This window comes from Montipora foliosa, chromosome 6 (genome assembly GCF_036669935.1).
Source record: "Montipora foliosa isolate CH-2021 chromosome 6, ASM3666993v2, whole genome shotgun sequence".
Lineage (NCBI taxonomy): Eukaryota > Metazoa > Cnidaria > Anthozoa > Scleractinia > Acroporidae > Montipora > Montipora foliosa.
In genome coordinates, this window is record NC_090874.1 from 73,275,415 (window position 1) to 73,302,914 (window position 27,500).

Consider the following 27,500-nt stretch of genomic DNA (forward strand, 5'->3'; position numbering starts at 1 on the left):
CACAACAGAGTTTGTGTGTTGCTTGTGCGAAAATTTTGCTTGATGGTGTCGCAGTAAAACCAGTCATTTGGCTTAAGTCAACATACGATAGGCCCGTTGGTGACTGTGTTAAAGATGCAGATATTAAGAATTAAAGCCAGGGCCCGGTTGTTCAAAAGCCGATTAACATAATCCAGGATTAGGGTAAAAAAAATTATTTTCTCTTATGTACAAGGCGTTTGTTTGTGTAATTCTTGTTTGCGTAATTCTTGTAAATTTTGAAGTGTCTTTTTGTTTACTTGTGAGAGCCAGTTATAATGTCGCAATGTAAGTGGCCCGCCTAGAATAGCAATGCTAACTGCGGGCCATCATGGTCTTGTTTGTATAATTATGACTGTTTGTAAATAAAGTTAGAAAAGTTAAAAATTAGAAAGACTTCAAGGACAAGGAAGCATTTTGAATATTGAATACAGAGTGCCGAAAATTACTGTAGTAACAACTGTGTTTAAGAGGACAGTCAAGCTTTACACTCCGCGTTATGTTTGTTTGTCATTTGCACTCGTCACTCGCTTGACTTCATGAGTATATGTCATTTATAACAGCTGTCCACCGTACCTGTAGTTCAGAGACATTTTCAGATCATGGTCACCACGCCATTGTTTACATTTAATTGGCACAAACACTTTACTCCTTCGACCAAACCCCTGGTACCCGCGAAACATTTTCACCGTGAGGTGCACAGAAAAATCTAAACATACCACGAATAAGGGCGTTTGAAGTTGTTATTAGAAGACTTAAAATGTAGAAATTAAAACGGTTTAATATGGTAAAGGAAGAAATCGTTTTAATCGACAAGTAATTAGAGTAAGTAGAGGTTATCGTGTTTCGGTTTAAAACAAACAATCTAGCAAATCACGGGTTTACGGTTGGGTATCAGTGATCTTATTTCAGGGATTAAAATAATTAAGAACTATTGGAATAAAATACATATCACTTACCAGTATTTTTATTTAACTTTCAGACTCCGCAGGGTCCTAAAATATCTCTACAAAATGAATTAAATTCGTCACAAATAATATCTACGTTTTAAACAGGTTTGAAATGACAAAAGATTGTCTGATGGAGTTTCACACTTAAGCCACTTGTCGTCGAATGAGACAATCAATGCATGGCGGGAAAAAATTGTCAGACTAATTTCTTAAATCCAGCATTAACAGAATGACATAAGGAATTATCGCTAATTACCATTCATTAAAACTCCTATATTGTGGTCTCCAACATGGCTCCTAGGTCAGAAAGTTCGTAATGGCGGAGAATTCTAAATATAGTTGTGACGCAATTTTACTACCCGTGACCATAACAACAAAAGACTGGTCGGATTGCGCGAACAGCAGTCTTACCTAGGCTCGTAAATAAAACAATGCGGTGTTCCTTTGTAAACTGAAAGCATCATTAGACAAGCGCTTCATTGAGCATTCAATCTTCGCGTCTTCGTGCTCTGTGAATCGCTTCACGCTCTGCGAAGTCAAGTTAGGCCTCGCAGCTGGTGGGATTTGTGCGGGCCCAGAGGAGAGGTTTGAAATGTGATCGCAAGAAACGCGACGCATTTTCGCAGGCGGAGACGTCGCAGATCATCATTTTTCTGGCGACCTTGCCGCCAAAGACAGCTCTCATGCATGTTCATCGCACCACCTTCGGATGGTCGAGGCGATGGTGTCCAAATCAATAGCTAAAACGAAGCCAAATGCGCCATGCTGGAGCACCAAATCAGTTTCTTGAGAAGTTGCAAGTACTTTTGTGCCAGTCACGTGAGTAACCGATTACACGAGTGCAGACAGACTGGCACAAAATCGGCCAAAATTTTAGCTCTTAATTAAAGAGAACCTCCTCTCCAACTAAACAAAATAGCTTTTAACCACAGGAAAAAATACTTACAATCAAATTTATTGGAATTTTAAAAAGGCGTTTGTATTGCAAGTAAATGGATTAAAGAATCGCTTATATTTTTACTCTATCTTGAATAAAAGTGACTTGTTACAGTTGCCCGTATTGCACAATAGCTCTTCGTGTCAGAATAACCGGCCCACAATGGCACGTTATTCAAGATAACTGCTCCCAGGAAAGAAGCAATTTTTTTCTCATACATTTTTATGAAATAAAAATTAATCAAACCTGATTGCAAGCATTATTTTCTTTGGCTTAAAAGTATTATTTTGTAGGAGAAAAGGAGAAACTCCTTTTCTCCTAATGTCTGAAAACTTTCAAATCACGGCGTGATGAGATTTAGAAAGAATGAAAGATCTAGCTCCAAGAGAAAACCGTCCGGAACATTGCCAAGATGATTATTCAGCAAGTAAAGCTTTGGCAATAGCCGGTTTTGTTGCAAGTAAGTTCTTAGTGATGCCTGGGTAACACCAACCCCTTTGTGAGGATAAACCGACACAAAGAGTAAGAATCTGGTGTTAGGTTTGTCCCCATCAGCGTCAGAAAAGTGTCTATTTTTAAACCAAGTTTTGCGGTAAAATAAATAGTATAGACCCAATCAGCTAACTTAGCTTACTGATGTTGTACCCAAATTCAGATCTCCCGGGGCAGGAGCTCATTAAGAGGAGCCTCTATCTCCCATACTTGGCCTCGGAGTCAACCCTTTCCCGAGTAGATTTATTTATAGAACACCTCCCTTAGGAGATTCAGCACGCTCTCTGTTGTAAAAGCCAATCTCCCTTGGGACATTCAGCACGCTCACTGTTGTAAAAGCCAATCAAAACAGAGCTATCTCAGCGTCAAGGGAATTATGATACTTTTCGCGGGAAAAACCTGTTCCTAAAAATAAATTTACCCGGGAAAGGGTTGACTCAAGGAGTTAGAGGAGATAGAGGCTCCTCTTGATGAGCTCCTGCCCGGGGTTAAGACTCATTGGTTGCGGTCGCATTTAGGGAGTTAACACTAGTGTTAATTTAAATCGAATTCTATAGTTCAGTGTTCGGATTAGCTAGGGATTCAACTGAAACACCAGATAGCAGACACCAGAGTAGTGTCAACACCAGTGTTACACTATGTTTCTCTCAAATGTGACCGCACTCATTGTGTATTGCATTTGCATTATAATGTGGCATTCACATTTAAATACCTGGAACAAAACGTTTTATTCCCAAAGGGTTTGAAATGGGTACAACATTGAGTTACAAGGAACGGGGTTACGTTACGTTTTTACAAACGTTGACCGATTTGGTCTTTTGTTTAAATTCTCGCAAAAGTTGGTTTAAAAATAGACAATTTTCTGACGCTGATGGGGACTAGTACAATTTGGGTAAATCTTACTCTTCGGAAATGGAGTCTTGCAGATTCTTAAACTGTTGGTTTCTAATAGTGAAAAGATACTTAGGGTGCGTTCGATTGACCGTTTTCCCAAATAAGAATACATGGAAGAGACCATATTCATAAATCGCGGCCAAAAAATTATTATTTTGTCTTTGTGCTAATCATCATTTTGAATTTTGTTCGTGCTAACGAGGCTAGTGAGGATGGTTAGCATAAAAACAAAAGAATAATTACTAAGCCGCCATTTATGAATACGGTCTTTGGAAGTTAGAAATCCTTCGTTTTTACGGAGATTCAAATTAAAATTGCTATCTTAAACATATCTTTATTATCCTTGTTGCTTCAAAACGCCAAACATACCGTTTTTAATTATCACTCCACGTATTCTTATTCCGGAATAGGGTTAATCGAACGCACCCTTAGTAATACAACGGTGCTGCATTGTCAGGAAAAGCTAAAAAGGAAAACAGCTCACTTCCGGCTGGAATCCATGGCTCAAAAACATCTCGCGCATAACCTCCCTATTTAAAACCGGGAGAAAGATATTAAGCATGGCGAGAAGCTATGACGTTCAAAATCATATTTTTCTAGCGTCGATATGTGATGGTCACGCCGGTCACCAGCACAGAAGAAGACGAAGATAATCATCTAGTTCTAATCCTTTATTTCTGCTATGGGTTTCAGATGACGTGTTAGGTTCAATGAAGAAAGGACAACGCAATTTGGCTACCTATGTGACTTGATGAATGTTCCAGCGTGTCTTTTTGTTGGTAAGGGCGTCATCTCGTCATCGCGTTTCAAAAATATCTCTGTGTAGCTGTACAAATCCAGTGTGGGAGATCTCCGCTCCTGACCTCTTTGATGTCTTGTGCGTGCTGACCCTTTTACATCACCTTCTGAACTTCTTTTTCAAAACGAGTCCAAAGTCTTCCTCGGTGATGAAATTCTTTTCACTTAATTAAAGGTAGAACCAACTCATGCAGTTGGACTCGTCATGAAAACGAGGCTGAACCTAGCAATTTTAAACTGTCAACCGTCTCCTCGCCCCAACTCCCCCTTTCCTCTAAAGGGTGGCCAGTCGAGAGAGTCTTTCGCCTGGCCATCCTTTAGAGGGGGTTGGGGCCATGAGATGACTGAACTTGGCGTTTCAGGAGTTTGATTCGTAGTCATCGTAAAGAACGTTAATCGCAAATGTAAGCCGTTTCTCAAAGTAAAGAGACTCTATCTTAATTAATTTATTATAACCTGAATCATTAGTTGAAGACAAAACTAACGTATTAAATAGAGAGTATCTAAAAGTCAGATTCATATGTTGTCGCATTCGGATGTGAAACTATAAAAAATGATGATCTCTTTTTCTTGGTTGTGTGCCTGAAAATTACAAAACGACCATTGTTTTCGGAAATACCCCTACTAAGCTCACTTTGAAGGTGAAACGCTAACGACGGAGGTAGCAGCAGTGGAAGCTGACTCCTTGCTAAGGATGATTCTCGCCCATATCATACACAATGTCTCGTTGTTGATTGATCCCTTCCCATTCCCCTGAACCACTGGCGTCTTCGTTGAAGACAAAACTAACGTATTAAATAGAGAGTATCTAAAAGTCAGATTCATATGTTGTCGCATTCGGATGTGAAACTATAAAAAATGATGATCTCTTTTTCTTGGTTGTGTGCCTGAAAATTACAAAACGACCATTGTTTTCGGAAATACCCCTACTAAGCTCACTTTGAAGGTGAAACGCTAACGACGGAGGTAGCAGCAGTGGAAGCTGACTCCTTGCTAAGGATGATTCTCGCCCATATCATACACAATGTCTCGTTGTTGATTGATCCCTTCCCATTCCCCTGAACCACTGGCGTCTTCACTCTGCTCCTCTCCAGACCCTTTAGGGGTTTCTGACTTTTTGACCGTCTCGTTAACTTCTGTCGATTTGGATGACGCTTGGCCACTTGGAAACGTTTCTGTTACAGTATCATGGGCACTATCCGTTCGGGTAAACTCCTCGGTAACTTCATCTCCGTTTGCTTTGTGGCTGATTGGAGTGACAGATGCTTGTGACGTAGCAGTCGTAACTGGTTGGGTCTGAGTGTATTCTTGGACGGTAATTTCCGGTACAGAAGCGGATTTGGATGATGACGAAGAGGATGAGGTGTAAAATGAGGAAGAACCCAGGCTTTCCCCTCCATTAGTTGCTATAACTTCGCTCACTGATTGGCTGTTTTCTGAGGTTTCTGAAGCGCTGTCTTCACTGAAATCGGCGGAGCGAGGTATGCACCTGTGATACAAAACGTCTCTCCATTACCAGAGTTTACACTCGAGTCTTGACAAAGTTAGCTGATTTAAGTCAAGAGATCTCCTTTGCAGTTGGAGTAAACGATAGTTAATAGAATACGTGAAAATACCTAAAGCCTTTTAAGCGATTTAAAGCCATGACATTTTTCTACTAATCGAGAAATTAAACCTCTCAGATCAGAATCCGACGGGGCGGTTCTTAATAGAGTGTTTTCACGTGACTTCACGGCAGCCATGTTGGTGTTCCTAAACAATAGAACGGCGGCCATGGTTGTTGTACCCAACTAATCCTCCGGGAATTGAACTTTATTATCATGCAAACGTTTTCTTCTGTTTCGGTGGGAAAACAAGGTTACTGATCACGTGAGTGAAAACAATATATAGGCCACGCTTAGAATATTACTTTAAACATTACTTAGGCCCGTTTTAAACGTCGCATTTTACATGTGCCGAATCTAATGCAAATGCGCGGAAACAATAGTTTTTTCTCATTGGCATTAGATTCGGCACATGTAAAATGCGACGTTTAAAACGGGTTTTAAAACGATGCTCTCATCGTCATAGATCCAATTCCGTTCACCGTCTGTAATTCAGGTACAGGTGTGCTTAAACTCTCTAAAGAATTTACCACCAATCGATCAGGTGATGAAACGACTGTGCCAACCTTTAGCGGCTTAGCGATTTCCCGTTGATATGATCAAGAGTCGTTTGACCACATGGTTGCGCCCGAGCTGAAATAGAGTGATGTTCTAAACTGGAGCTGGGCCCACTGAACCTGAAATCAAGGTGTGTCTAGGTGTTATTTGATATTCCATTGTTAGAAAATTGTTCATTTAAACGCTATCCCTCGAACATAAGTGCCTTCCCCTTTTTGAGGCGTTTGATGCGTCTGAAACGTCATCAACGTCCTTTAGTTTAAATAGATCTACGACGATTGCGTCATCGAAAACGTCACCTCAAAAAATATGCATGTACTATCATAAATCTTTCGCGATTATTCTGTTTCGTTCACGTCGCACAATGAGGGCGAAGTATATAAATTGGGTACAAGCGGTTTCGGGGTAAAAAAACTTGAACTCTCTAATACAGCCAATGCTATGACTCTGTGACATTTAAGAGAAATAAAGTTCTATTCTCACCTCCGAAACTTCACCAGTGATTCGTATGGAGTGTGAGTGGGTTAGTTTTAATTCCATTTACTTCGCGGATTTTTTTTAAGTCTAACCTTGACTTTGGTTACCTGTACTTCACGTCCAAGTATTTGTAAACATCAGGGCATATTGTGGTTCCAGCCTTAGCCAAAAAGTTGTTATTAGCAGCAATTTCGCAGTCAGTTTCTCCTTCGCACAAATCCTTAATCTGGTGGTTGATTTGTGTTGCTTCTTCTTGACACATTGCGTTAGAGGAAGCGATTGGAGGAACACAGATCGATGGACTTTTACGACCGTACATGGTTTCCACAATTTTGATTTGATCGAAAATGCTTCGACATGATAAATAGGCTTTCTGTCCCTCACACACTATCGAATTTAGCTGTGGGGAAAAAGAGACAACGAAATTAGAAAGCTAGTCCTTCATATTGTCAGTGTAACAAGACGAAGAAACAATGGAAGCGAGCGTACGACTTGTACAGAGGAACACACTGGTTCCCGTTTGATCACCAAATACCTGGATGGATGATTATCTGGGAACACCCCGTACTGTACACTCTACGGAATCATGCTGTGGAATTAGTCATAAACCTTGCCCCCCTCCTCTTCGATTGCATATGGGCTGAGTTACAGTCGACCACAACCTTTGTTTGCCTACTCCGGGTTTCCTCCATCATCAAAATCGATTCACAACTAATTACGTCTGGCTGTGTTGCTGTGCTCCGAGATCTTACATGAATTGTACATCAGATGCCAGAGGCGTGGGGTCCGGCTACACATAGGATATCAGAGGCGCCTATGTAAGCTGTCCTGAGTTACACCCTACGCAATAATTCAGTTCCATTACGCAGTACCAATCCAACATGATTTTACCATGGTCCATCAGAACCGTTTTTTTTTTTTTTTTGCATCGAGTAAAAGCTTTTAGGGACGAATGTATTAGGGAAAGGTAAATTTAGAATCGCTTATTTTCTCTCAGATTTCCAGGGAGCCGCTATCTTGAATTATTGTGACGTGTTACAGTTGCCTTATTTTTCTGACACAAAAAGCTTTTGAATTTGCTGAGGTCCCACTGTCGCTGTTAACAACGGTGTTACAATGTTGTCAAGCGGTTTCAAATGGGACCGGCCATTTTCCTAAGATCATTGTAAGAATTTGTTGCCAACGCAACGCAGCAAAACCAAAGCACATTTTTCAACGAAGTTTTCAACTCTGAAAGCACGGTTTATATGATCTTATCTGGTGAGTAATTTAATCTACATTTGAGATTGACAAATCGTTTAGCAAAACCCAGTTCGATGCTAGCGTAGAGGTCGCGTTAACGACGTCACGTAACTAACCTAGCACAACTTGATCTAGTGTTAACACTGGTGTTAACAGCAGCTGGGAAAAATACGTTGTAAAAATGCATTAACAACGATGTCAAGCGCTAGTGGGGCCTCAGCCATTATAACAACAGGGCAACGCTAACACGTCATGGAAGGCGGCGCCCTGGAAATTAAGTCTGAAAATCATTTATTTCGGATACAAATGCTATCTTTGTAAAAATTGGGAATACATTTGGTTGCAAACATTATTTCCAGATGGTTAGAGGCAAGGATACACACTCAAGTGAAGGAAAGTTGGGCCCTAGGGATCCCCACGCTGCTAAGTCATCTCATTAATCTGCGCGCGTTGCCAGCGTGGTAGCCTTGATGGTGTAGTGGCTTAGCATGCCCGACTAGTAATCAGGGAGGCGTGGGTTCGAGTCCCGCTCAGGGCAAAAACCAATTTTTCGGATGGGTGTGTCGAAAGGTAAAATGCACGGTATGTGTTCCTTTCTCCTGTATAATCTTAAATAATGAAACAATTATTAAAATAAAATTGTTACATACCACTTTCATGGCACTTGGCGGTTGAGCGCTCATAAATGAACCCGGGTTAGGAGCTGAGAGGATTTCTTAAAAATTGCAAAAGAGACGAAGATTAAGAAGCTGTGAGAAAAAAGAAAATAGAAAAGGCTTTTCCATTCGGTTGCCTACTGCTATTTCCTTGCAAAATTTCAGTTTCGTGTTTCACTTCCGGCAACGATACACCACCAAAGTTCCTTTAAGAGAAACTCATGTACCCCTTCATTCGTTTTCAAAGTTGCCACCAACATTGGTTGTCGGACAGCACATACGCCTTATAGCCGGCTTAGTCTTATCACAGAAGACTTGAAAGTCTTGTAGATGTGATCACAAATGCATTACTTTCTCCTCAGTTATTTAAGGACTTGGTCCGGCAGGAGCTGAACCCTTAACAAGCCAACCTGTCGGTGGTGAAGCCAATCTGTAGAAAAAAACTTCTACGACCCATTTAACTTTCAAGAAGTTTTGTATCCTCTGGCTTTTAACTGTCAAACTTCGAATGCAACGAAAGCGTCAGTTTTGGCAAGTGAAATCTTCCTTCGCTGGCAATTCTACAGGTGGGATTAATATAAAAGTGTCGCCGGTAAAGGCTAGTTTTGGTTTACTTTGCAAAGTGAATTAAGATGATTTTTGTCAGTCTGGAGTAGCGAAGCTGGCAGACTGTCCGCCTCTGCGTCTTGTGCGTCCGAGCAGATAACTACCAACAATTAACCCTTGACGTGACCAAACAACTGTTCAAGAAGCGTAAAGAACAGGTTAAAAACTTCTGATTATTGCCCTTCTACATTAAAAAATTGGCGCGGTGCATTCAACTAAGCTAACTGATAATTGTTAGCAAGGAACTAGGTTCGAAAGAAGATCTATCTACAAGACTCTCATTTTGTCTGTGCTATTTTCGGTTTTCACCTCTCATTGTCAAAATATTTTTATTTTACAAGTTATTTCTTACCATGTAAACAGCAAGCCCAGCCCAGGATTCCTATGAAAATCCTTGTTGATTTTCCACCCATTTACATTTAAAAAGCACCGAGTCTGTTTCGTATCAGAGTGTAGCGCAACCTCAGCAATTATCTGAGGTTTTCTGATCGGATAATCTGTAACCTCAGCCAGTGGATTACATCAGGTTTTCTCGTTGCCAAAAGAGTCGAGTTTCCGACTGGTACATGAATTATTCAACAATTTTAGATGAGACTGTTTCAGAAAATATTGTTTGCAGTTTGTCGGAATCGTAATAAAACTCAAGTGTCTGAAAACTAAATTTTGTTGCCGAAAATATTCAAGATACTGCTTTTTGTCTTTTTTAGCTCTCGCTTTGAAATATATTTAGATTAGAAATGGGCCTTTTAATTTCAGCACATATGTAATGGGTTCTACAAACCGAAAATTATGATAGTGTTGCCTTAATTCGCTCCTCTTGTTTTGTTCGTCTATGTTTAGTCTATAAAACTACTTCTTTTCGGATTTTAAATTAAACAAACTTCAATTAGTCAAAAATTAAAAGTCCCATAGCTTGGCCTTAGGCCAGCTTTATTTAAAATGTCGCCTGTGTTGACGACAAATTTTTTTATAAATTTTGAGATTTGTCACACTCAAGGGTTGGCATGCTTTTCACTTTGTTTATAATAAAGGAAATTACCAACAAACTTTGCGAATCTTATTGAAATCATGATTCTAAACCGTATGAAAAACTTTAGGAGACTGGCATTGTTTCGGCATTTGCTGTACGCGACCATTTTAAGGGTGGAGAAAGTCAGGTAATAATAGTCCTGTGTTCACCAATGCCGCCGGCCCTTTAATTAGCAAAAACAATAGTTCTGCACGCTCTGCACGTGCGTTTTACCTTTTGATACATTTCTTTGCCGTTCTCGTCTTGACAACGACGTGAAATGATCAAATTTGAGGTCATGTGGAGGACGAGAGCACCTGACGATCAATTTTCAATTTTCCGGCTCTAAATATCCACACCGTTCTCACCAATTTTATTCTTGCAATGTGGATTCATATTCTCCTTGCCAAGCGACTTGGAGCAATCGCAAAATTATTACAGTAAAAGGAAATAATATTTTTAGACAACATTCTCGTAGCCGTCGTCGTCGTCCTTGCCTCGTGGGCAGGTGCGAGATGAAAGCGCGAAATTTGGGTAGTAGCCAAAACGTGAGGCCGGGGCCGGGGTCGGGGCCGGGGTCGGGGCCGGGGTGTCTTTTTTTTTCCAAATTTTTTTGTTTCAATTTTTGACGTTATTCTCCTGTAATGTTAGATTCGAATGTTCGGCATCTTTCCTTCATTTATGGTGGAAATTAGTCAAAAAATATGGAACATACAGAAGCTACGAAAGGGACATCTTTATTTAAGAGAATTTCAGACTGAAATTAGAGTTTTTGTAGGGAATATACGCTAACTCCTAGAGACACTGAAGACTCGCTGAGCTCCACATTTTAAAACCACATTTTAATATTTACTTCTTAAAAACCTTTTCCGCAATACAATTCAAATGAAACAGAACATAGCGTGACTGCGTGACGATCATCCCGCCTTTTTTCCTCAGGAAGTAAACATTAAAATTCTATTTTAAAGTGTGGAGCTCAGCGAGTCTTCAGTGTCTCTAGGAGTTAGCATATATTCCCCAAAAAAAACCCAAATTTCAGTCTGAAATTCCCAGCATCATGCAGTGTTTCTGACAGTTGGCGTATATTTCATAAACTCTAATTTCAGCATTTTCGGAAATTACCCTAATTTCGAAAAACAAACTCCGATTTTCGGAAAGACTAAGTCAGATGCTCGCAAAAACCAACTTCGATTTTAAAACACAAAAAAAGCAAAGTCCGCTTTAGAGAAAAAAAACTGAGATGTCCCTTAAGAATTTTTTATAGCTTCCGTAATTTCCTTAATGTTTTTAACTAATTTCCACCATAAATGAAGGACAGATGCCGGTCATTCGAAAACAACAGTACAGGAGAATAACGACAAAAATTGAAACAAGAAAAAAATTGGAAAAAAAAGGCACCCCGACCCCGACCCCCGGCCCCGCGTTTTGGCTCCTTTACTTACTGCTGTAGACCGGGTGAGCGCAGTCCTTGCAGAATTTTGAAGAAGAGCTGAATGCCCCAAGACCTCACTAAAGTAATCAGAACGTTTTGCGAACTTTTCTACTCTTTCATCTCCAAGTTCTAGTGGATACGTTACCAATGAATGCTGCAACACGCTACCATCTAAAACTAATTATGATCTTCACTATTCCATTCATAAAATCATAAAATGGAAATAGGGGTTTGATTTCTAAAGTAACTCTGTTGCTGCGTCGTTGAGGAAGTGAGACAAAAAAATGTGTTTATCAGCGAAGTTTATGTGGTAACAGTGAAGACAGTAAAAAAATTGAAAGCTGACGTTTCGAGAGTTAGCCGCCTTTCGTCATTTCATCAGAGCGAATTCACGAAGCGTTAAAAGGCGCTTGAGACGTCATCTTTCAAATTTCTTTACAGTGACCAATTTACCATGATATCAACTCATAAATCGATATATTTAGTCCATTCACATTCGACCATTCGTTAGTTAAGCATGGCAACGCAACCGGCAGAACTTTAAAAAATCTTTTTTGAGGCATGCCACTAAATTCGTGGGTTGAACTCCTGTCAATCACCACTCAGTGGTGGGCAGTCATTGGGGTCATCCCCATGCAAATCTAAAACCCGAAGAAGTCAGCCACGCCCTTGTCTAATCAAATACTCCATATTCGCCATTCAAGCGTATTGCAGCAAAAACAAACCTCAATGTACCACCTCATCTTCAGTTTTCCTCATCATCAATGATTCCCTTTTAGTTTTTTTTTTTGCAAGAGATTTCATAGTAATAGATCGCCCATTCAAGCGACATACATTTGGCAGGTAATGACACTGACCTCGTGTGTTCAACTTATTAATGATAGATGGTTTCATTTCTTCTTGACTTTACCAATGGAGCTTCCTCTTTCATATTAGAGATGAAGGGAACATTATTCGCTATCACTTTCTTATTCTGCTCCGGCCAAGGTAAGAGATCATTAGTTAAAAGTAGTCGAGGCAAGGCCGTCGCCGAAATCAACCAGTGTGCTCTAAAATGTAGGTGGGAGAGTTCTCGCGACCTGCCAAGTTAGTGTAATATAGAAACCTGTTTCGTGTTTTCCTTTGACGGCAATAACATTTGGAATATAGAAAGATAAACAACAGTGAATAATAGACGATACATGCATTCAAATAGCTGCAACTAGTCATAAATTCATTTTTGTGTCGAAAATCGCTTTAGGGTTCAACCTCTGTACGGCGAAGATATATATCAGCTTTGGCCATTGCCGGAACACTAGTATCGATAAAAATTGTGCCCCAGGTCTCAAGTACCACCCGAGAACGCAGACCGAGGGCACTATTTGAACTTCAGGGCACGAATTTTCTCTAAACGGACGTACCTGTCGCAGAACAACACTTCCCTTTCTGGCAACTCGAAAAGAAGATGCCATCTGGGTTAATCTTACATAAACTTATTGGAGTATCTCAGAGGAGGCAATAATCCAGAGTATAAATAAACCTCATAAGCGACAAACACGGTATGGAGGGGCCATTCTTTTGTTATTATATATGATGATTCAAATAAATAGAAGTTTAGCCCAGGGGGTCCCTAACACAGATCGATTCCGCCTAGGGTCACCTCAATATCGAGAATGAGAAGGTCCTTCTACTGGCGTAAAAATTGCGAAAGACCCATTGAGTGTTTAATGATAAGAGGTGATCTGAGATTAGGAGTGATCTCGAAGAGTTTCGTTTTCTCCTCATCATAATTGAAGATTGCTGAGAAAATTGTTTTTTTTTTTTCCGTTTATCAAGCTAAGGCTTGCACAAGATTTCACGTAGACTCCGTACTAACGGCGGTTTTTTTATTTCCACTATTTGCTCTTAGTTCATCCTTTCCAGAGCTCTTTCATTCGGAACTGCCTCGCAGCTCATAATGCAATTCGAGCACAGCACGGTGTTCCACCGCTCAACTGGTCAGCGGAGACTGCTGTAAATGCGCAAAGATGGGCCAATCACCTCGCAGCAATAGACCAGCTCCAGCACGACTCTTCGTCGTTTGATGGAGAAAACCTGTTTTACATGTACGGAGGGGACCCGTCACAGGCTTGTGATAGAGCCGTTAACAACTGGTACCAAGAAATAAAGAATTATAATTTCAAGTCTCCCCATCTGGATGATAGTACCAGTAAGTAGAGTCAAATGGATCATTCACCTTAATTAGTCAGAAGGCTGAGAGTGGTATTTCACACGGGGCATGAGACAAAATCGTTCGTCCGTGCCACCAGATATGTCTAGAAATGCTATGTCTAGAAATTCGATGCACGCAGAATTTGATGGGCGTCACGAAGTTATTCCCCTTGCTCTTTTCGTCAATTTGAAAATCAATCGTGTCGAAGAATACAGACAATTTACGCCACAAAGCCATCTCCCCCTAGAACCTGCTACTAAAAAAAGATCAACATTTTGAAACACCTTAAGCGCGCTCAGGAGCTCGTTCAACACGTGTCCGTGCATTCGGAATCTATTGGGATTTAGCAGTGTTGGTTTTTGAGGAGAGGGGAAAACCGGAGTACCCGGAGAAAAACCTCTCGGAGCAAGGGGAGAACCAACAACAAAGTAAACCCACGTATGACGCCGGGACCGGGGATTGAACCCGGGCGACATTGGTGGGAGGCGAGTGCTCTTGCCACTGACCCACTCATGCTCCCCATAAGTTTCAATTTCCCAAAGCTAAACACAACACTATCTTTAGAAATTACTTTGTTGTTGGAAATGGTAGCAAAATAGACCGTATTCATAAATGGCGACCAGTAAATTATTCTTTTGTCTTTATGCTAATCATCCTCACTAGCCTCGTTAGCACGAACAAAGTTCCAAAGAATTTCTGCTCCAAAGTGAACCTAGTAAGGATGATTAGCAAAAAGAGAAAATAAAAATTTCTTGACCGCTATTTTCTAATACGGTATATGCTTAGACTTGACGGGACACTTCGTGTTGGATATCAAAATTGGACTTGCATCTAATTATGCGCATTTCTGGACATAAGTGCATGCCACGTGTTGCAAATCTATCATCAGGACCAGTTTGAAGCCCGTAGTCAATCTGCACAGACATACGATCCAAAGCTCTCGTGACAAGAATGACCTGTAGTTATTCAAGGCTACGGTATGCGACAACTTCACCATCCAACTGGCTTTAAAAAATGCGTACATCCAATCACTGCAACCTTCAATTAGACCTTATATTTGTAGAATACATTTATGTGTTGGTGAGATAACAAACGAGAAGTGAAGGAATATTTGTTGTATTTGCCAATACTTCGAAAGGTACTACCTTTTTTCGGGGTGTTACAAAATACAACAAATATTCCTTCACCGTTGATCAGCCTTTAAATAAATAGTTATACACTGATTAGAACCTTCACCAGGATCTGGTACTTCTTTTTTTTTTTGTTACGTTGGTCCTTGCTACTACAATTTAGTTTTGTTAAGATAAGTATTTTCATCAAGTAGGAAAAAAAAATAAAACAATCTATACCCAGTTTTTGTGGCAATCAATTAAATTGAATTGTCATTCCAGGTGGGACAGCATATATAAAAAAAATTAGAATTCGTCGGTGTCGTATCGCACAGATGAGCACATTTTTTTGCCATCATCTTGACTTGATACAACAGCTAACAAAGTTTGGCGATACAATGCGTCACGCTTTATTTTACGGGAATCACCTTCAAACGCTCAACTACCCACGCTCTTCACAGGTCACTTTAGCCAGCTGGTGTGGAGGGGTTCCAAAGAACTCGGAATTGGCACAGCTCAAAGTAAATCCGGGAACTTCTTTTTAGTGGCTCGATACAGCCCACCAGGAAACATCGCCGGACAGTTTAATGATAATGTCCCGGATTTCAAAGAAAGAACTTCTGATGATAGCAAACAAGACAACACGGTCAACAACTCCTCGAGCAACCAAACGCCAGGTATGGAGTACACAGACCCCGTCTCAAAACAATTTAGGGAGCTTAAGCACGCGCGTTTCTGAGAAGCGGACGGCAACCGGAAGAGACCAGTTCGCGTGCCAGGACAGTTGTGTCTCCCATATTTTTATACTAATCATCTCTAATGGAGAAACTTGGCAATGAAATGTGGTTGTGTGAAGACAAGTTAAAAGGGAAAACAGCTCACTTCCGGTTGCCGTCCGCGTCTCAAAAACGCGCGTACTTAATCTCCCTAAATATTTATATGTTTTCAAATAAAATGTATGGGACATTTTAGAGATCTGAAAGATCCTTAATTACTTCTGAATTGCAACTCACAAAAAAAAAAGAGTGTTAAAAGATTATTTTAGTGTAAATGTATACCACAACCTCAACCTCGTTCCCAGGAGAGACCCTGGGAACGGGGTTGACCTCAACCTAGCAAAGAGTTGCTTTCCATTAAACACCACATTTGCTCCAGGATCAAGGGCTGAAATACCAATCTTAAGTTCAGGGGTGTAGCTAGTATTTTTCAAAGGATGGGCGGGGAGGGGGGGGGGGGGGAGGAATTCTTACGTTCTCACACCCAGGGACTTACGGGTTGGTCGTGTCGACATCCACGCAGTTGTTAGTGAAAGTGAGCCTACAAAATAGCTGCAGAAATGAAGTGAGTTCCAGGTGATGTAAATTACTCTGTTCCAGTCTCACTGATGTGGGTTGCATTATGTTGTTGACTGTCACGGGCATCCCAGGACCCCACCCCCCTTTCCCGTCTGCGCCCCTGAAGTTCTCTATTTATTTTCAGCTCAAGATGAATCCTCTTCATCACATAGCAAGAATGACCCAAACGTGGTTTATTTTAAAGAGATTAATGTTGAACCAAGTCCCAATGATTTACAAAACACGGTGCAATCAAGCCGCCCCAGTTCCCCTGAGCAACATGAAGCCAAGTATGAGCCAAGCGAAAATATCGGTCTTGAAAGTGGACTGGAGCCTGACGCAACCTACGCAAAACAGGAGACCCAACAAGCAACAACGTCACAACCATCTGCACCATCGCCATCAAATGATGTGGCCAGCGCAGAAAAGCAAGAAGCAAACCCTCCCGGGGAAAATGCAACTTCTCAGATAGCACCCAGTGAAAAATCGACAAGTCGAGCAGATGGCGAGACGGATAAAATGTTAAGCCCCGCAGGACCAATCGAACAAAAGGCACAGTCCGGATCTGCCACAGAAGGAACGGATCGCCAACAGTCGAGACCGTTTTATCCCGACGACGCAACGACGAATGAAATGCATCAGAGACTTCAAGAAACGCAGAGTAGCAACGCAAAGAAAGAGAACAGTGATTCCGTTGAGAAGTTTTTACAGCAACAAATGAACGATAATCAGAAACCGCCTACAAAGGTCCATGAACCACCCGCTGGTATCACATACGTTCCTCCAGAGGTGCCCAAGCCGCTCCCTAAAAAACCCATGTTGCCAGGTCCCGCCAAGTTGTCCCCAGAGTTGGACCTTATCACTCCACAAAAAGGTTTGAGCATTCCATGGATTCCATAAGCTGATAAATATATAAATTCACATCATTTATTTACTGGCAAAATCTACATCAGAACTCAGATGGGAATCCAACTGAATTGTGAATAGAGAGAACCTGCCAAAGAGCATTTTTGATTTCATAACAAAGGGAAAAAGTCAAATTGTTCAATTTCGTAGGTAGCCCTCGGATATGCAGCGCTGGAAATCGCGTGCGAATAACAAACCACGGTTCTGATTGGACGTCTGAGAAAGTGACGTGAGGTCGAGAATTCTTAACCAATCTCGCGTTCTGTTTAAATAACTATTGAACGTTACAAGGAAAAAATCCAAACGCACTTAAAAAAAGCCAATAACTGAAAATGTCCAGTTTCAAATTTTTAACTATCGTTGTCATTTGTGGACTAGATTGTCATTATTAACTCTATTTCAGGTAAAGATTTCCGGGTCGCTATTCGCTTCAAAAATATTACCTACTCAGTTGATATGGAAATGCCAGGAACTTCAGCGTTTGAGCAACTGAAACAGAACGTCACCGGCGCGGTAAGTTCGACCCTCCTCCCCCACCCCCCCCTCCTTAGCGAACGCAACGCTACCCCTCCCTACTTACGTTTCAATGATTTCCATCCCGATCCTTGTATTTTTAAATGAGTTTTAACCGCTGTAGAATTTCTCCCCTGAGATTTAGTAGTCCGAAAATTTTCATCCTTATTTATTTATTCTCGCGTGTTCTCTTTTTGCGTTGCTTTATCGTGCCGGGTAATTTCACTGGAGGGCAAAAGCTTGTCGCTTGTGTAATACTCGACTTTTCAAATGGTCAGAAAATCTTGATCTTAAGTGGTATCTCTATGAAAATTTGCATTCTGGTCAAGTGAAACAAGACCTTTTAACTTGAGATTCTATAAAGCCCTAGCTTCAAGTTTACCAACTACTGGTCGTGTGACCATTTTGCTCATTAGAAATGTCCTACTGGAAAAAAACCGGAAGCACGTGCAATTTGATTCCCAGGGTTCTTTCTTTTCCTTGAAAGAGCATCCAGCGGGAGCCTGAGTTCGACGTTGTGAGGCCGGAAATAGAGGAACTCTGAAGCAAATGGAAGTTGTTGCCAATTTCACACTGCCGCCCTATTGTCCAACTAAAGCAACTCCTTATCTCTTCCACCTTGTTATTCAAGTGAAAATTAACAAAACTTTGACCTATTCCGGTTTGTACTAAGGGAAAAGTAAACGAGGCTTTCAATTTATCCTAACTTTTCTCTCAGGAATATTATCATCTTTAAATTTTCATACTGAACTTGCAATTCATCAGTCTTCTTGTTTTATTGCTAGTAAAAACTCTGTTTAAATATGAAGTGCTAGTCTTCTACCCCATATGAACCATGTGAACGTTAGCCCTACTGATGGTAATGGGCCCACACAAGGACCCACTCTGACCCACCCTAGTCAGAGTTTTTCTCTGTCCTTGTGTGGGCCCATTTCCATTAGTAGGGCTAACGCTCACATGGTTCATATGGGGTAGAAAACTAGCACTTCACATTTCACTCTAATCAGTTAAGTCTGTTCACATATAAGTGCTACACGGTCAAAGTTTGCAAAAACGTAATCCTTCTCTGTTTAAATATATTCTGTTGTTTTTGCTTAGATCATCAATTTGTTTGATGATGACGATGACTTTCAAGAAGTCCAGCTCATATCTGTCAGGTAACATAATTAACTTTCACTGGCAATCCCATGCTAGAGATTTATTAAGGGTCCTCTCACTTAAAAGTTTGAGAAGACTGGCTAGAGTGTGGCATCTTCGACCACAGACGGGTGCAGATTGAGATAACAATGCTGATGCATAGCCGATCAGTAGAGAACATTCACCTAAAACTGTAATTACCGAACCAATAGAAAGGTTGAGTAACTACGACATTAACAAGAACGAAAATGGCATAAAGAGACAAGTAAGTTTTGTAAACAAGAAAAGGCTTTGCACGCTCTGTAAGTTCTCTACGCATTTTGGTACGTTTCGTTGCTGCTCTTTCTCTAACAAATGTCGTGGTCATGAAACAGTCTTATCTAAAAGTTACGACCAGAAGAGGGTCACGGTGTCTGAAACAACGAAAGTTAAAAGTTCGACACGATCGCAAAGCAAACAATATTGTCTTCGTCTTCCCTTTTCGACAAAAAGTCGCAATGCTTGTGCATGTCACGAAGGGCGCATGTCAACGAGGGGTTCGGATAGTACATCTTTTCGTCAGCTAAGTATCGATATCCTCCGGGAAAAAAATATTTCTCGTTCCCATTACAGAAATGGCAGTGTCATTGTTACATTGGGACTCCTGTTTTCGAAGGACGCAGTAGGACACCTTAATAGGCTGACACTTGCATTGCAGTCAGGAGTACTTCAAGGGATGCCAGTAGCACCTAAATATGACTCTGCCGGTGAGAACAATTATGTATTTGAGCCACGTATATAGTGGGAATGCCAGTAATTGAGTGTAAAGAAATTCTTGAAGTTGTAAGATTGAATTAAAGATGGCTTTATGGAAAAAGACCTCAAAATTCGTAGCTTATAACATAGAAGTGAACGTATTTTTGGTCAGTACCGGCAAACAAGTTCGTCACTTCTGTGAACTGGTTAGCGAATACTTCCAGTCCAGTTCCCCCGCACTGTTCTCCCAAATTTACTAAAAGACTGTTCAAAGCAGGACGAAGGAAAATGGAACAGGAGCCTGAGGTGGCCACACAAAACCACATAGTATTTACAATCTAATTATCATTTTTCGGGGTTTGGTAAAAGTGCGACTTTTCTAATTCGTATCAAAGGATTTAGCACGAAAAGGCAAAGGGTATCGAGAAATTAAACACCAATGATGGGGAACGGGTGAGTAAGGAAACAAAGTTAAAAAAAAAACATTTGATTTACTGTCTAAAGATGGGTCAAATGTAATTTAGTTTTAAGGCGCTTTGATGTGATTTGCCTTTATTTGTTGATTCCAGTTTACAGTGTTCCCAATTAGTGTTTCAGCGCTAGAAGATTTGACAATTAAATAAAGTTCCTTTAATTTCCCTTTTTTTTCAATTCGAACGGAAGTTTTAGTTAAAATTTCGATAATTTCATTTAGCAAACGGAAAAGCGTTTTCCGGCGATTGGCCACATTAATGAGTTTTGCCACAAAACGTAAACGGCAATTACACGCGTGGAAGAATAAACCAATGGGACGGAATTGTTCCAGAATCACTGTTCAAGAACTTCAGGACTATTTCGCAAGGTAGACCCAAAATTTTAATCCGAAGTGTTTGGTCGAATGGAAAACGCCCCCAGAAGAGATCAATTCAGACACGATCATGTCCCATTTGCGATGTATAAAAATGATTTCAATTGTACCGGTTTCTTTTACTTTCAGTTGCTCTTCCAGCGGGTTACCTTCGACCAAGCCTGCTCGATCAGCCAAGTGGCGTTGGAGTTTGCGCACAGCCCTGTTCCAAGCCAAACACATGCTACGCGTCAGGATGCACTGCCACTTGCTGCGCTTTCCACCCCTCTCCTCGTCAAACCCCACGAGTTCCTCCCCCTGAAGTTCCGTCATGTCCTGGAACATGCAACGATAGTTGTTTCCCGGATTGCGATGACGACTGCTGTTCTGAGCCAACGCAGGCTCCTTTTGCTGCAGCTGCAGTGACGGTCACCAACGCCGCTCCGGCGCCTGCGCCCCCTAGTATAACGTGCCCCGGAGCGTGTCACTTCTCGTGTTATCCTGAGTGTTCCCAACAATGCTGTGCGACACAGTATGTGCTTAATCCTTGCCACGCATCTTGCCCAGCTTACTGCGCACCGAGTTGTGATAGCTCTTGTTGCGCTATTAGGAAATCGATGGTCAACAGGTGAGCAGATACAACTGACTTCCTGGTTCATTTACGCCCTTCAAAATTTTTGATCATTTCATGGCTTTGAATGACGACTCAGCACAAACCTTTTATTAACAACTCGGAAGTCATTGTAATACAATACAAACTGAATACAATCCCATATTACTTATTTTACAGGAGCATGCAAACTGAGTATGTTTATGAGATGTAATTTGTGTATCATCTTCGGTGTAATAACTCATAGCTCAAAGAAAACAGAACATTGTTAACAATAAGCCAACAAAGCACATATCCAAAACCGACTCTTGCAAGAGCCACTGAAGCCATCTTTTGCAATCCTTCTGTTCAATTCTTTATTTTATATGTCCCTGTTTTTCTTGTCTATTTATGATATTTTAACGCCCTCTTTATCCTATAACAATAAACGAGACGAGCGCTCTTCTTGCAATGGTTTGAAATCACAAGTGAAAATCAGCAACAAAACATTTCAAAATCGTTTAAAATGTAACCCATTTTGAACATCCCAATCCACATTCAGAGACAAGTTATGAATTGTTCAGTAGTATCACTTGATATAAAGGTCAATGTTATCCTTCCTAATGTGTATTCAACCCTCTCCCAGCTTTAATTGTGAGTGAGAGAATTACAGCTGCGAATTTTACGTGGGCTTATCAGGTGTCACTTGTGGTTCTTCTTCGGTTTAATAACTCGTAAATTACAAACAAAACACTGTTATCGATAAACCAACAGCAGTTTGCAGCCTGCTGTAACACCATTGAGGTGAATTTGACCTTAATCGTTGATAATTGTATTTGTTTTGTCTTTAATTTTATGTTTTCAGCCTGTCTAAGCAATACAGCCGATACAGAAGCGCTCAGAGAAACCTGGCAAGGCAGATATATTTGAGAAAACGTCTCAAAATGCAGCCCTTTACAAGACTCAATGCAGCAAGAATGGCTCGTCCAGTTCGCCCAAGGCAGAGATCTTCCTATCCCAAACAACCTCACCCCAGGCCACGACCGCGCATAACGCCGGATAATCCAGGACCTGACGAATACGATGGATGGGCAAAGAAAGGCGAGGTCACCAAGCACACAACTCAACCCAAGTATGGGCCTAAAGCTCAGTTGTTACAAGCGAACAGTTGAATCTGTATATCAAATCGATAAACTATTTATCTATTCCCTCTTGAAGAGACATGATAAGCTGGACATGAAATATTACTAATAATTTTGATCGTGTAGCAGTCTCTTTAAAAAAACTCTAATAGATCAATCCGCGTCCCACGCCAGATAAGAAAAAAAAAGCGGCCATAATTATATCCGGCGTATTGAGAGAGACAGTCGGAAATACGTTTCCCTTTGAGGCCGTGCACGATCGGACCGGAAGTCAAACTGAATCACGCTCGTAAGCTACCTTGAGATGTCTGAAATTTCATATTCCTAATTCAGACTTCTTGGCCAGGGGATGGTGGCTTCAAGAAAAAAACAGTTTGCATGAAGTGTCTTCCCTCAACTGATAATAAACACGGCGGAATTTTTGGAGTAAACCAAACTCGATGAACCCAGTCTCTTTAGGTGACCGCCCGCTGACCAAGAACTTTAGACCGTCTATTTACGAGATTGGTCCGTCAGCGGTTGGTTCGAGATTTATTTGAAAAATATCAGTATGCAATTCTTTCTCTGCGTTCCAGTCGACTACACGTTTTGAACCCGCTTCATTAGTAGAATCCAAGAGAAAACCGAAAATCGCGCAAGTTTCAAACACACGATAACAAAATAACAGGTAGTGTTGATTTCAAATAACGTTTCCACAAAAAAAAATGTCATTGTCTAGTAAACGCTCAACAAATGTTTGAATTTTCTTTGTTTCTGCTTCGTTCCTTGAGAATTTAAAATTTCTTTAGGACTTGATTTAGTGAGGTTTCGCCAACATACAACGAAGTCAAAACAACAGAGCGTGAACCTAGTTTTCGGAACCATAGGAAATTGCCCCAGATAACCACATCCCTCACAACGTAAATGGTCCACTTTTTATAGTGCATTTGCAACGACAGATTTAAGCTAAAATGTTTATTAACTTCAATACACGTTCTAACATATTTGTTTAAAAAATGTCCTAATCTTCGTCATCATCATCATCATCGCTTTCTTCCTCAGCTTCTTGTAGCCAAGTAATGAAACGAGAAATCTAAAAAAAAGCAAAAGAAGTGAGAAAACGAATTTGATTGGACATTCTTATACGATACAAGAAAAGCATAACCAGTACAGACAGATGTCCATAACTCGCATCTTTCATTTGGCGTCGGCTTATCACTTAACTTTACTATATACTGGCCAACCTCGTCCCAGGACCTATCCTTTGGCCAGGCTGTAAGCGACGGGAGAGGCCCTGGGAACGAGGTTGAGTACTGGCCAATAGGACATTTGCATGATGACGCCATTTGACTACAAGTACCAGAATCCTTCAGGTTTTGCTTGTCTCATGTTAATTAGAGCTATTGTTATTTTTACCCCACTGGGAATACAAAATTTAAATATGAAAAGAAAAACAAACTGAATTGTGGTAGTTGTAGTCAAATGACGCCATCGTGAAAATTGCCTATAGATCGTTTTCACTGTCACGCAATAAAAAAATAAATCGAAAACCATCCGGTGGAAAAAGTCAACAATTCGTGATGTTGTAGAAGATAAATGAAGAAGGCACTTCTCCAAGTTTTAGGCCCGTGCGTTTCCCCAAACTTCAGATATTCGTCGAAATGTTTCGCAGAAATTTACAGAGCCCAGTATGAAAACGCCATGTTGGTGCACATCTGTGGTGCACCAATATGGCGGCCGGAAAATAGTGTCAACATCTGTTACTTACTTTGGCTATCTAGGCGAGTGATCATCTGTACTGAACAGACAGCTATTTACCTAAGCACTTTTCCTAATGCTTTAAATTCTAAAAAGGCTCAAAACCATGAGATAAATATATATTTCTCAATAAACTCGATCGTCGCCTCGTGTCACGCACCGCTATAACTCAGAAATTCAAAATGCTCTGGTTTCCAAACGAAGCACGCTATTGAGCTTTAAAATTGCAGATGGATACAAATTTACCGCCTCTTATGCCTGATGAGGATAAAAACTTTCGTGGCTCTTTAGTTTTGGATTTTAGAAAATGATGACGTCACGTGAAAACGATCTATTGTTCAAAAGGTGGATAACGCTTTCCACCGGATAAATCACAATCAATTAGATAGCGCAATAGCGCATTTCCGAGTTGCTGCATGCTCCATTTTCAAGGCGAGTCCTGGTGCACAAACGAGTTGTGTATTCATTTCCCTTACAATAGTTGAGCACCAAGACTCACTTCGAAACCGAAACAAACAGCAACTCGGAAATGGCCCATTGGTTTCACTCTGACTTATAAAACTGGAGCCAGGGGCCCGTTTCTCGAAAGTCCCGAAACTTTACGGACCATTTTCGGGTGCCACAATTCTCTTTGTATCTCAAGAACGGAGAGGATTTAAGCCGTCAAACTCCACGGACATGTTTCTTTTAGTTAGCTTGAAATCGGCTTTTCAAAACAAGCGGTTGGCAGTTTCTCAAATGGCTTTTCGGGCCCGAAACGTTTTCGGGACTTGACGAGAAACGGGCCGCTGGGGCCCGTTTCTCGAAAGGAGTTAAACTTACGGGCCATTTTCGGGTGTCACAATTCCCTCTGTATCTCACGAACCGAGAGGAGTTAATTCGTCAAATTTCACACTAATTTTTGTTTTCGTTACCTTGAAAACATGTTAAAAGATCGGCTTTCCAAAACAAGCGGTTGGCAGTTTCACAAATGACTTTTCGGGCCCGAAAGTTTTCGGGACTTTCGAGAAACGGGTCCCAGGTCCCGCTCAAAATGGGGCTGATGACCACAAGACCTCTGTTTGGTCCGCAACCGAGAAGCGGCACGAGGCTCCTCGTGCTAAATGCAAAATCATGGATCTGGCACGGAATGCAATGCCGCCATGTTTTGTTTTCGCACAAATCTAGCAGTAGCTGTTCTGAAAATAGCTGATACGTAAAAAGACTGGCCGCATTCCATCGCAGATCGGTACATATGGGTTACAGACTTCTGGTTCAGACGAGTTTAGCCTGCAAACACGCTCTTCATGGGATTCGTCAGGCATGCCTGCTTCGAAGAATTGCCGTTGAATGGCACCCGTCAAAAGCTAAGGATTTGCGGCGAGCAACAACAACAGTTGCACAAAAAATGGAACTTAATTGTACTTTCGGCAACGGCTCTTGCAACTTGTCCCGCAACGATTTTGGCCGTTGCAGGGTATGTTACACTTAAATCCCGAAAGCAGAATAAATTCCTAAAAAAAAAAATACAGTCCCCATAAAATGAATGCACAGGGTCACGGGCTTACATACCTGTTGCCGCAATTGTTTCCGTTGAGTTTCCAAGCCAATCACATCTCCTCCTTTGTGTGAATACCACTGCAGAATGACAGACTCGTCAAGAACTTCTTTGTCGTACAACATATGCAGGAAGGCTTGAAACATGGAAGCAGCCCACATGGCATGAAGGAAAAATTCCTTCGTGAAAGAAAAGCGATTACAGAGTTAGGTAGAATGAGCGACGGAGCAACGTTTTCCTCAACGCGCAACGGTTTCACTGTCACACTAAGTCAGATAGCAATGAGCAGTAAGAGCCACACGTTCGATGGCGCAAGATCTTTATGGCATGTTAACAGCCGTAAAAAGAGAAGCTGTTGGGAAAGGATATGGGACACCTGAACAGGCAAAACGTTCCTTGTAAGAAAGCTTAACCGTTAAAAAAAAACAGAACAATTCAGTTTACTTACATTAAGAGAGTAATACTGGAACAAAAATATAGATAAACAAGGAGATTCATTCAACCAAAAAACTAGAAACACGTAAATGGTCGTATAATAATTTGTTATTCAAATGTGCCAACCGTAGGAGCAAAAGACCGTTTGTTTGGACGATCTACGACGGTAATGTCAACGAAAAACATCACCTCAAAATATCTTTTTGCTCTACCGTACGTTTTTCGCAATTATTAGGGAGCTTAAGCACGCGCGTTTTTGAGACGCGGACGGCAACCGGAAGTGAGCTGCTTTCCCTTTTATCTTGTTTTGACACTACTACATTTACATTCCTAAGTATCTTTTCTCCATTAGAGATGATTAGTATAAAAATCTAGGAGACACCACTGTCCTGGCACGAGAAATGTTCTCTTCCGGTTGCCGTCCGCGTCTCAAAAACGCACGTGCTTAAGCTCCCTATTATCGATGGTTTACGTCTGACGTCACAGCGGCCATGTTGGATGGCAAGAACAATAACCTGTCTATCGCCTGGGAACTAAACTCTATTATTACGCAAATTCTGCGAAAAGAAATAGCCCATTTCCGAGCTGATGCATGCCTCAGTTTCAAAGATGGTCCTGGTGCTCAACCATTCAAATGGAACATGAGTTGCGAATAGTTGAGCACCGTCCAAGACTCGCTTCAAAACCGAGATAAACATCTAATCGGAAATGGCACATTGTATTGTATTGCCATCCAGCATGGCCGCCGTGTCACGTGGGTGCAAACCAAGAATTCTGTCTCATTGTGTCTACAATGTGGGCGAAGAAGCAAGAAAGTAAATAGTTATTGGTACGAGCGGTTTCAGAGTAAAATAGACAATGAAAGGTCCACATATGTACGCTCACGTTATCGTGAAAACCTCAATTTTGCGATTTCACGTCGTTGTCGAGCAAAATACGGCAAAAATATGTGATAGAATGCGTGCAGCACAATCATTTTTCATCTTTTAACCAACGATATTTTTGCTTTGCGGTGTTCTCTTTGACAAACGTGTCGCAGATCTTAAAGTCCCTATTAATGATAAAAGCTGACATTAACGATATCATCGCTATAATTTGAAAAGGAATTTAAGTGGAAGGTGGAAACATTGTGAAACACTTAGGATAGCTCAAACTAATAGTTTGAAGTGACGTTTTCGTCGCCGTAGCCGTCGTTGTTTTCTTAAACTCCCTAATGTTTATATTCCTACGTGACGTAAGAGAACGAACACACTATTCGCAAAGAGTAGTGCATGGAGTTCCCGGTGTTGTGGTCTGTCCTCTCATGGGGGGATTCCCATAATTATCATCATGGGGGGATTCCCCGAGGGACTAAATTAGCTCCTGTCCTTTTTTCTGTCCTGGTTTACAGGTTGGTTGGTATCTGCGTTCTAAATATGTGGATAACACCACAGTGTTTGAGCGTACACCCAGGTGTAGCCCAAGTTATCTCCCGGTTGTTGTACAGGACATCTTTGATTAAGCTGCCGCTTGGGGTATGCGCTTGAATCCCAAGAAGTAAAGGAGATGATTGTCAACTTTCTTGAATATCAACCAATCATTCCAGGTACTCTTAAGTTACTAGGTATGGACATTGAAAGAGTTTAATGTTATAAGC

General features: G+C 41.1%; 4 protein-coding genes across 4 annotated transcripts in view; 1 reads left to right on the forward strand and 3 right to left on the reverse strand.

Moving 5' to 3' along the window:
• Nucleotides 1-1,322, reverse strand: part of LOC138006309 (ras-associated and pleckstrin homology domains-containing protein 1-like) — a 7,761-nt gene extending 6,439 nt beyond the window's left edge. Inside the window, exons 1-2 of the mRNA XM_068852559.1 lie at nucleotides 1,225-1,322; nucleotides 978-1,024 (exon numbers count right to left, since the gene is read on the reverse strand). The gene's annotated coding sequence lies outside the window, so the exon portion shown is untranslated. The remainder of the gene's footprint in view (nucleotides 1-977; nucleotides 1,025-1,224) is intronic.
• Nucleotides 1,323-3,593: 2,271 nt separating this feature from the next.
• On the reverse strand, nucleotides 3,594-9,774 carry LOC138006310 (uncharacterized). Its single transcript, XM_068852560.1, has 4 exons — nucleotides 9,585-9,774; nucleotides 8,621-8,685; nucleotides 6,836-7,128; nucleotides 3,594-5,578 (listed from the first exon to the last, which is right to left on the reverse strand). The coding sequence occupies exons 1-4, from the start codon at nucleotides 9,643-9,645 to the stop codon at nucleotides 5,083-5,085; spliced, it is 915 nt and encodes a 304-aa protein (XP_068708661.1). The 5' UTR covers nucleotides 9,646-9,774; the 3' UTR covers nucleotides 3,594-5,082.
• Nucleotides 9,775-12,591: 2,817 nt separating this feature from the next.
• LOC138008393 (uncharacterized) lies at nucleotides 12,592-23,091 on the forward strand. The gene is made up of 9 exons (XM_068855718.1): nucleotides 12,592-12,660; nucleotides 13,562-13,861; nucleotides 15,435-15,650; nucleotides 16,453-17,181; nucleotides 17,617-17,726; nucleotides 18,825-18,883; nucleotides 19,476-19,609; nucleotides 20,575-21,052; nucleotides 21,879-23,091. Exons 1-9 carry the CDS (start codon nucleotides 12,612-12,614, stop codon nucleotides 22,183-22,185), a joined length of 2,382 nt encoding a protein of 793 aa, XP_068711819.1. The 5' UTR covers nucleotides 12,592-12,611; the 3' UTR covers nucleotides 22,186-23,091.
• The window catches only part of LOC138008394 (translation initiation factor eIF2B subunit epsilon-like), a 24,841-nt gene continuing 20,416 nt past the window's right edge, over nucleotides 23,076-27,500 (reverse strand). Inside the window, exons 20-21 of the mRNA XM_068855719.1 lie at nucleotides 25,444-25,608; nucleotides 23,076-23,227 (exon numbers count right to left, since the gene is read on the reverse strand). Coding sequence (XP_068711820.1) covers nucleotides 23,156-23,227; nucleotides 25,444-25,608 — 237 coding nt within the window. The 3' untranslated portion in view covers nucleotides 23,076-23,155. The remainder of the gene's footprint in view (nucleotides 23,228-25,443; nucleotides 25,609-27,500) is intronic.